The sequence below is a fragment of the Rhipicephalus microplus genome, chromosome 6, assembly GCF_043290135.1.
Source record: "Rhipicephalus microplus isolate Deutch F79 chromosome 6, USDA_Rmic, whole genome shotgun sequence".
NCBI lineage: Eukaryota > Metazoa > Arthropoda > Arachnida > Ixodida > Ixodidae > Rhipicephalus > Rhipicephalus microplus.
In genome coordinates, this window is record NC_134705.1 from 129,937,000 (window position 1) to 129,947,550 (window position 10,551).

General features: G+C 47.1%; 1 protein-coding gene across 1 annotated transcript; it reads left to right on the forward strand.

The window, feature by feature from the left end:
• The first annotated feature begins 2,905 nt into the window (after nucleotides 1-2,905).
• Nucleotides 2,906-4,114, forward strand: LOC119168469 (sulfotransferase ssu-1-like). Its single transcript, XM_037419871.2, has one exon. The coding sequence runs from the start codon at nucleotides 2,919-2,921 to the stop codon at nucleotides 3,864-3,866; it is 948 nt and encodes a 315-aa protein (XP_037275768.2). The 5' UTR covers nucleotides 2,906-2,918; the 3' UTR covers nucleotides 3,867-4,114.
• Nucleotides 4,115-10,551: the final 6,437 nt, after the last annotated feature.

Sequence of the window (10,551 nt, forward strand, 5' to 3'; positions counted from 1 at the left end):
ACGAATTTTGTGCTTTGTAATATTCCTGCCACGTTTCAAAGACTCATGGACAACACACTGCGTGAAGTGAATTGGTCTGTGTGTCTATGCTACCTCGACGACATTGTCATTATCTCTCCGGATTTTTCTACTCACTTGCTTTGGCTCCAACTGGTTCTGACGTGTTCAACCAACGCTGGGCCCCAGCTGAACCTCAAAAAGTACCGCTTCCCCACGCGAGAGCAGTCCATCTTAGGTCACATCGTGTCCAAGCAAGGTGTTCTACCCTACTCTTCGAAAATTCGTGCAGTCATTGACTTCCCGAAACCTACTACACTGAAAGAATTGCGCAGTTTCGTCGGACTATGCTCATACTTCCGGCGCTTCGTTCGAAATTTTGCATTGATCCTGTCACCACTGACCAACGATACAACTTCGATGCACCAGTGATACAACTTCCTACGCTGTGACAAAGACCTTTCATCCTGGTCTCCTGACTGTGACATCGAGTTCGCCACGCTCCGTTGTCTGCTAACATCTCCTCCCATTCTTCGGCATTTCGACCCAACAGCTGCAACGGAAGTTCACACAGACGCTGGCGGGGTTGGTCTTGGCACTGTCCTCACCCACTGCAAGCCGGACTACTCCGAATACGTCGTCACTTGTGTGAGTCACACGCTCACTAAAGCTGAGGCCAATTGCAGCGTGACTGAAAAGAAGTGCTTAACTCTAGCGTGGTCGCTTAGCAAGTTCCGCTCTCATTTGTACGGTTGCCCGTTCGACCTGGTAACTGACCACCATGCACTCTGTCGGCTCGCCACATTGTTGAAAGATCCTTCTGGCTGCTTAACTCGCTGGGCACTGCAAATCCAGGAGTATGACATTAGCGTCATCTATCGCAGTGGACGCAAGCACACTGACGCTGATGTCCTGTCCCGTTCGCGTTTACCTCCCGACGCGGGCTGCGGAACCACTGGTATTAACTCCGTCGCATCTCTCAACCTTGACTTATTTGCCAGCGAAAAACACAAGGACCCTTAAATCCTTTCCCTTTGTGACTGTCTCTTAATCGCCAACCACTGTGGTATCACGATCTCTCCGTGGTCAATCTCCTCATTTCACCATTCGTGATCGGCTGCTACACCTACGCAGCTACGCCCCTGAAGGTCGTAAGTGGCTTTTGGTCGTCCCCTGCAGCTTGCCATCACAAATATGCACCTCTTTCCACGACTATCTTCAATGTGGCCATGCCAGAGTTTTCAGAACTTCCAAACGCATTCCTCACCTCTTATACTGGCACGGAATGTATAATTTTGTTCGAAAATTTATGTGCTGGCCTGGCTGTCAGCGCGGTAAATCATTGCCTTTCCACTCGTCTGGTGCGCTTCAGCCCTTTCTGTGCCCTGACAAACCTTTAGATCAGATCAGAAATTATTTTATGACACTCTACCGATAACATCAGATGAATATCTATGGGTCATAGTCGCCGTTGACCATTTAACAAGCTACGCTGAAATCGCTGCGCCACCAGGTGCCACTCCGCGGGACGTACCATTCTTCGTCCTCCATCGCTTCATAATACGGCATGGTGCACCACGAGAACTTCTAAGTGACCTAGGTTGATCCTTCCTATCAGAAGCCATCGCAGCTCTGCTTTCTGAATGCCATGTTGTCCATCGCGAGACCTTGACTTACCGCCCACAGACTGACGGGCTCGCGGAGACATTGAACTGCAGCCTCGGCTATATGCTCGCGATGTATGTAACATCTGATCATACCAACTGGGACCGCATTCCTCCATTCATCGCGTTCGCATACAACACCGTGGCACAGTCTACTTCCTTTGTTAGTTTGTAACCTTTGTAGCCTGTAAGCACTGGCCCATATCCACTCTGAGAGATTGGTCATGAAAGTATTTTCACCTTTCTTCCTCCTCTATGAACGCGAACTTTCCCACATCATCGACAGTCTCCTTCCACAACGTCCTGACGCATCCGAATGTCCACCTGTGTCCGAAGCTGCACGACAAGCGGCAGAATGCCGTGTGCACCTTTACGTCACAAGAACGACAACGCCACAGAAAAAACAATACCAACTCTCCACGAAGTCACAGCTATTCGCCGGGATCACTTGTATAGCTGGCTGTTCTTTTGGTGATTCCTCAAAATTCGTCCCAAAGTATGAGGGCTCTTACCACGTTTTGGAGGAAACCTCGACGGTGAATTTTCTAATTGATCCCGTTTCCCCATCTGACGACATGCGCCGGCGAGGACGTGACATCGTCCACGTGGCCCACCCTAAGCGATACCATAGCCCTCTACCTCCAGACTCCAAGGTCGCCAGGATGGCTTTTTTCGGCAAGGGCAAATTGTGAAGAAGAAAATGCATCGTTGGCAAGCAGAATCGCCAACGCTTGGGTACTAAGTTCTTAGCTTGCCTCGCTCGCCTCGTGCTGATCGTCGCCTGCATCTGCCTGAACGATGCTCTGCTTCGCTTGTGTTTTAATTGTAGAGCCGCCGTCGCAACACACGTCAATAAACCCCTTTTCAATATATAAAACCCAAGTTGTGTATTTTCTCAAGACCAAGAACAGTGAAATCATTTTGTAATTTAACTCTTGAATCTTATGCTTCGTTTGGGTTTTGGTGGCTAAGGATGGTTTGTGCCATGTATATTTTCTCGATCACGTTTTCCCTGTTTATAAGTTACAACTGAATTTGCCTTTATATGAGCTATACCTTGTTTATTGCTTATTTTGACTGCGTGTATAATGTCTCTAGAAGAATTAGTATTTAATGATGATGACTGCAGTTGCATTATCTTAGCAGATCAATCTGCAGTACATACTTGCAATGTTGTCTTCCAACAACTCAAGCGTCCGCAATGCTATGACTCAAGCCCCAACATTTGTATTTTGCAGGAGTACCAGCTGAAGAACTATGGCTGCAAAGGCCTTCCATGCCATCAGGGGCCTTTACCTCGGCAAGCACTTTCCAGAGGACACTGTAATGTCAACGCTGGCGTACAAGCCGCAGCCGGACGACATATTCGTCGTCAGCTACCCAAAATGTGGAACCACTTGGGTGCATCACATCGTCTACAACATCCTCATGAACGCCCAGGAACCTAAAGATCCCTTAGATCAAGTACTGCGAATGCCTTTTTTAGAGATGCAAGGCGCCGAAGCCGCCCTCTACGCGCCGAAACCACACGTCTTAAAGACCCACTTGCCTTTCCACATGAGCCCTTACTCCAAAGAGGCGAAGTACATCTATATCACGAGAAACCCTTATGACTGCTGCGTGTCGTTTTACTACCACACGAAGCAAAATCCACCGTATCAATTCGGGGAAGGCACTTTCGATGAGTTTCTTGAACTCTTTCTAGAAGGGCGAGTCGATTTTGGAGACTACTTTGACAACGTTCTTTCATGGTACGAGCATAGAAATGACCCTAATGTGCTTTTTCTAACATACGAAAACCTCAGAGAAGACACGACAACGTATGTCCTTCAAATTGCTGGTTTCATCAGCCAAGAAAGAGAGAAGAAGCTAAAAGAAAATCCCGAGCTGCTGCAGGGCGTCTTGGAGAAGTCCAGCTTGGAATACATGAAGCGAAATATTAGCGACAGTCGGCAGGCTCCCAGACGAGGTTTCGGCAACTCACCACAGATGGACTCTCTCAGACCAGAGCTTCTTAAAGGACTTCATAATGTGATGGCGTTTACGAAGCTACGCAGGACTGGCCACTTTGTTCGCAAGGGCCAAGTAGGTGATTGGAGGAATCACTTCTCGCAGGGGCAGATAGAACGGATGAAACGAAAAATTTACAAGACAAGGGCTGGGCCAGAGCTCATGGCTTTGTGGAGAGACACAGACATTCCTTAAAAGCAGCCGTGTGGTACCCTAAACCGAATGTTTTCTTGAAACATTTCGGCGTCATACGGAAACTCCGTATCATCGATACGACCACCATATTTAAGGTGACGATGTGAGTTACCGCAAAAGAATAAATGTGACAGTAACTATACAAGTTGGCGCAAATATTGTGAAAGGGAAAGTTGATAGCCATTCATGTGTTACGCAAGGCTACAAGGAAATCTTTATAGGCAATGGAATAAATCTACATAGTTCCACTTAACTTATCCTGGTCCGGGATGGAACCCGGAGCTGACGCCGTTCCGTGACGGGTGTTCTAAGAATTGAGTTATCCGGCAAGATAGAAGCTGGTAACTCAAGGACGTATTAATAGAGTATTTTTTCGAGCCCCTCCTGTGTTCTATCTCTGCCTTGTTCTAAAAAATTCTCCATTAATAAGAGTACACTGTGTAGCGCCACATAATCTCGCTACATACTGTTGTTCTGGCAAATACATATCACTTTCTATTTCAGTACTATGTCAAGGTCTCTCTGACGGAATGGTTCTGGTACATAACTGCGACAATGCGTTCGGTGATTGAAACACAACCCCTGGTTTTTTACCAATGCTATGGGCTTTGTGTGACATATAATGCAGGTAGTGAATCCATGCCACCTGATTACGAGCAGCGGCCTCAGAATCAGTGTACGTGTCATTGATCTTCGAGCACTTTCACAACTTTTCGAATGCGCATATCAGATGGCGAGGATAACCTCTTGCCTTCAAACGAGCAATCTGCTCGCTGAAGATTTTTGCATCGAATTCTATGTCGTCTCTGCAAATTCGTTGTGAAAATAGGCAAGACCCATTGCGCAATCGATCAGCTACCTATGTGCACAAGCAAAATGCAAGAAACACTTCTTTTTGGTTTATTCCTTTTTCCTGCTGTAGGCTCGCATCGTCAGCCTGACTGCCTACTCCAGAAATGAAACCTCAAGTTCAAGAACTTCAGAGATTTGTTTTAAAGAATCTGGTACATTAGAGTCAGTGATATTAGGAAATCTTGGACCAGCGCATTACCTGCTTAAGGAAATATTTAAAGGCTCTCTCATCCCACTCATACAAAACAAATAATCTTCACCATGATGGATTCACTGGCTCACATTTGTTTCTTATAAACGTAGTTGAACCGTTTCTATTCATTTGCGGCAAGTTCACTTTACAAAACATCAGTGCGACACATGTACCAGTGGGCAAACCGAATCATCACGTGATATTTGCAAACAACAGGAAATAATTAAAGTCAAAGGAAACAAATACCGCTGAAGATGAAGAAATTCTTTTAGTAAGTACACGAACTTGCAGGAAAAAGCCATGGCATCAAGATAAACGAGGAATACTGCAGTAATTAAGCAGAGAGCATTGCGCTAATTGAAATTGTACGAGGTGTTTTAAAGCTTCTAGAGAGGTGTTTTGGTTGCAAAACTGATTTTGCTATTTCGATTGTGTTCAATCGGGAACGGACATGCACCAAAAGACTCCCGAACACCCCAGGTGGTCTCAATTTTCGCAGCCCTCCACTACGGCGTCTCTCATAATAAGTTTTAGGCCGTTAAACACCACATATCATCAAGACTCCCGGAACACCTTGGTTTGGAACTCATGAGGAGACGGCAAATAAGACTATAAATGGTGAAGTGAGATACAACAAGTTGTGAGGTGGTAGGAGGTGAGAGCTAAGGGACCTTTCAAGAGACACTAAGGACAATGAAAGTGTGGTGCATTTAGACTAGAAAACTGTTGACTTTGTGAAAAAAGGAACTTGTGGTTGCATCAGCAGGTACAGAACCCTCCCTTTAATTGATACGGCAAGAAAAAGCGTTAAGTGACAAAATGGAGGGTTGTATATAAAAGAGAAGCAATGAAAACAAATATCGCTAAGTAACTACCAAAGCTGCCAAAAAGAATAACCAGGAGGCTTCTTATAGTACTACAAAGACAAGCGCTTTGCTTGTTGAAGGTCTGGTTGTCTCAAAATGTGCACTTCTTGTAAACCTGGGCCGGTTTGGTGCACTGCATTCAACGAACAGGTGCGAACCAACAGAATACGTCCATTTATTTGACGCACGTTGATAGGAAACGGGGCGGGGGAGAAGAAAGAAAAAAAGGGTTTGACGACCTTGCTGAGGTTCAACTGCTGCGACGTTTGCCAGTGCTGATTGAAGGGTTACCATTCTGCCACTGTGCTTGACATTGTTCTATATGCCCTGTCCAGCATTCATTCGCGATCCTGGTCTGCGTTATTATGAGCACGGCTGACACAAGCGCAAATGGATCATACGTTGAATGCTAGTGGCTCATCGACCAAGTAACCCCGCGTTCCTGTCAGCGCCTGCGATGACGTTACACATGTGGTCCCGTGCAGCAGCGATGGCTCTCATTGCGAACGGCGTGCTACAGCAGCAAATCCACCAAGCACGCTCACTATGCGTATACTGCCTCGGAGCCCTTTCGTCTACACGTCAGTTCTCGTTCGTGCAGTTTTTTTAAAGACGATTTCTTGGGGACCTTCGACGGAAAAGTTTTGGTCTGTCTGTCCACACATTTGTCTGTTTGTCCACCCAAACAATACCTCAAACGGCACTAAACATCCATCCCCATCCGCAGCGCCCACCAATATTGCTCAAGGTTTCGCGTTCGTAGTTGTGCAATTTTCAAATAAAAAAACAAATGCCTGCGATGACGTTACACATGTGGTCCCATGCAGCAGCGATGGCTCTCATTGCGAACGGCGTGCTACAGCAGCAAATCCACCAAGCACGCTCACTATGCGTATACTGCCTCGGAGCCCTTTCGTCTACACGTCAGTTCTCGTTCGTGCAGTTTTTTTAAAGACGATTTCTTGAGGACCTTCGACGGAAAAGTTTTGGTCTGTCTGTCCACACATTTGTCTGTTTGTCCACCCAAACAATACCTCAAACGGCACTAAATATCCATCCCCATCCGCAGCGCCCACCAATATTGCTCAAGGTTTCGCGTTCGTAGTTGTGCAATTTTCAAATAAAAAAAACAAATGCCTGCGATGACGTTACACATGTGGTCCCATGCAGCAGCGATGGCTCTCATTGCGAACGGCGTGCTACAGCAGCAAATCCACCAAGCACGCTCACTATGCGTATACTGCCTCGGAGCCCTTTCGTCTACACGTCAGTTCTCGTTCGTGCAGTTTTTTTAAAGACGATTTCTTGGGGACCTTCGACGGAAAAGTTTTGGTCTGTCTGTCCACACATTTGTCTGTTTGTCCACCCAAACAATACCTCAAACGGCACTAAACATCCATCCCCATCCGCAGCGCCCACCAATATTGCTCAAGGTTTCGCGTTCGTAGTTGTGCAATTTTCAAATAAAAAAACAAATGCCTGCGATGACGTTACACATGTGGTCCCATGCAGCAGCGATGGCTCTCATTGCGAACGGCGTGCTACAGCAGCAAATCCACCAAGCACGCTCACTATGCGTGTACTGCCTCGGAGCCCTTTCGTCTACACGTCAGTTCTCGTTCGTGCAGTTTTTTTAAAGACGATTTCTTGGGGACCTTCGACGGAAAAGTTTTGGTCTGTCTGTCCACACATTTGTCTGTTTGTCCACCCAAACAATACCTCAAACGGCACTAAACATCCATCCCCATCCTCAGCGCCCACCAATATTGCTCAAGGTTTCGCGTTCGTAGTTGTGCAATTTTCAAATAAAAAAACAAATGCCTGCGATGACGTTACACATGTGGTCCCATGCAGCAGCGATGGCTCTCATTGCGAACGGCGTGCTACAGCAGCAAATCCACCAAGCACGCTCACTATGCGTATACTGCCTCGGAGCCCTTTCGTCTACACGTCAGTTCTCGTTCGTGCAGTTTTTTTAAAGACGATTTCTTGGGGACCTTCGACGGAAAAGTTTTGGTCTGTCTGTCCACGCATTTGTCTGTTTGTCCACCCAAACAATACCTCAAACGGCACTAAACATCCATCCCCATCCGCAGCGCCCACCAATATTGCTCAAGGTTTCGCGTTCGTAGTTGTGCAATTTTCAAATAAAAAAACAAATGCCTGCGATGACGTTACACATGTGGTCCCATGCAGCAGCGATGGCTCTCATTGCGAACGGCGTGCTACAGCAGCAAATCCACCAAGCACGCTCACTATGCGTGTACTGCCTCGGAGCCCTTTCGTCTACACGTCAGTTCTCGTTCGTGCAGTTTTTTTAAAGACGATTTCTTGGGGACCTTCGACGGAAAAGTTTTGGTCTGTCTGTCCACACATTTGTCTGTTTGTCCACCCAAACAATACCTCAAACGGCACTAAACATCCATCCCCATCCGCAGCGCCCACCAATATTGCTCAAGGTTTCGCGTTCGTAGTTGTGCAATTTTCAAATAAAAAAACAAATGCCTGCGATGACGTTACACATGTGGTCCCATGCAGCAGCGATGGCTCTCATTGCGAACGGCGTGCTACAGCAGCAAATCCACCAAGCACGCTCACTATGCGTATACTGCCTCGGAGCCCTTTCGTCTACACGTCAGTTCTCGTTCGTGCAGTTTTTTTAAAGACGATTTCTTGGGGACCTTCGACGGAAAAGTTTTGGTCTGTCTGTCCACACATTTGTCTGTTTGTCCACCCAAACAATACCTCAAACGGCACTAAACATCCATCCCCATCCGCAGCGCCCACCAATATTGCTCAAGGTTTCGCGTTCGTAGTTGTGCAATTTTCAAATAAAAAAACAAATGCCTGCGATGACGTTACACATGTGGTCCCATGCAGCAGCGATGGCTCTCATTGCGAACGGCGTGCTACAGCAGCAAATCCACCAAGCACGCTCACTATGCGTGTACTGCCTCGGAGCCCTTTCGTCTACACGTCAGTTCTCGTTCGTGCAGTTTTTTTAAAGACGATTTCTTGGGGACCTTCGACGGAAAAGTTTTGGTCTGTCTGTCCACGCATTTGTCTGTTTGTCCACCCAAACGATACCTCAAACGGCACTAAACATCCATTCCCATCCGCAGCGCCCACCAATATTGCTCAAGGTTTCGCGTTCGTAGTTGTGCAATTTTCAAATAAAAAAACAAATGCCTGCGATGACGTTACACATGTGGTCCCATGCAGCAGCGATGGCTCTCATTGCGAACGGCGTGCTACAGCAGCAAATCCACCAAGCACGCTCACTATGCGTGTACTGCCTCGGAGCCCTTTCGTCTACACGTCAGTTCTCGTTCGTGCAGTTTTTTTAAAGACGATTTCTTGGGGACCTTCGACGGAAAAGTTTTGGTCTGTCTGTCCACGCATTTGTCTGTTTGTCCACCCAAACAATACCTCAAACGGCACTAAACATCCATCCCCATCCGCAGCGCCCACCAATATTGCTCAAGGTTTCGCGTTCGTAGTTGTGCAATTTTCAAATAAAAAAACAAATGCCTGCGATGACGTTACACATGTGGTCCCATGCAGCAGCGATGGCTCTCATTGCGAACGGCGTGCTACAGCAGCAAATCCACCAAGCACGCTCACTATGCGTATACTGCCTCGGAGCCCTTTCGTCTACACGTCAGTTCTCGTTCGTGCAGTTTTTTTAAAGACGATTTCTTGGGGACCTTCGACGGAAAAGTTTTGGTCTGTCTGTCCACACATTTGTCTGTTTGTCCACCCAAACAATACCTCAAACGGCACTAAACATCCATCCCCATCCGCAGCGCCCACCAATATTGCTCAAGGTTTCGCGTTCGTAGTTGTGCAATTTTCAAATAAAAAAACAAATGCCTGCGATGACGTTACACATGTGGTCCCATGCAGCAGCGATGGCTCTCATTGCGAACGGCGTGCTACAGCAGCAAATCCACCAAGCACGCTCACTATGCGTGTACTGCCTCGGAGCCCTTTCGTCTACACGTCAGTTCTCGTTCGTGCAGTTTTTTTAAAGACGATTTCTTGGGGACCTTCGACGGAAAAGTTTTGGTCTGTCTGTCCACGCATTTGTCTGTTTGTCCACCCAAACGATACCTCAAACGGCACTAAACATCCATTCCCATCCGCAGCGCCCACCAATATTGCTCAAGGTTTCGCGTTCGTAGTTGTGCAATTTTCAAATAAAAAAACAAATGCCTGCGATGACGTTACACATGTGGTCCCATGCAGCAGCGATGGCTCTCATTGCGAACGGCGTGCTACAGCAGCAAATCCACCAAGCACGCTCACTATGCGTGTACTGCCTCGGAGCACTTTCGTCTACACGTCAGTTCTCGTTCGTGCAGTTTTTTTAAAGACGATTTCTTGGGGACCTTCGACGGAAAAGTTTTGGTCTGTCTGTCCACGCATTTGTCTGTTTGTCCACCCAAACAATACCTCAAACGGCACTAAACATCCATCCCCATCCGCAGCGCCCACCAATATTGCTCAAGGTTTCGCGTTCGTAGTTGTGCAATTTTCAAATAAAAAAACAAATGCCTGCGATGACGTTACACATGTGGTCCCATGCAGCAGCGATGGCTCTCATTGCGAACGGCGTGCTACAGCAGCAAATCCACCAAGCACGCTCACTATGCGTATACTGCCTCGGAGCCCTTTCGTCTACACGTCAGTTCTCGTTCGTGCAGTTTTTTTAAAGACGATTTCTTGGGGACCTTCGACGGAAAAGTTTTGGTCTGTCTGTCCACACATTTGT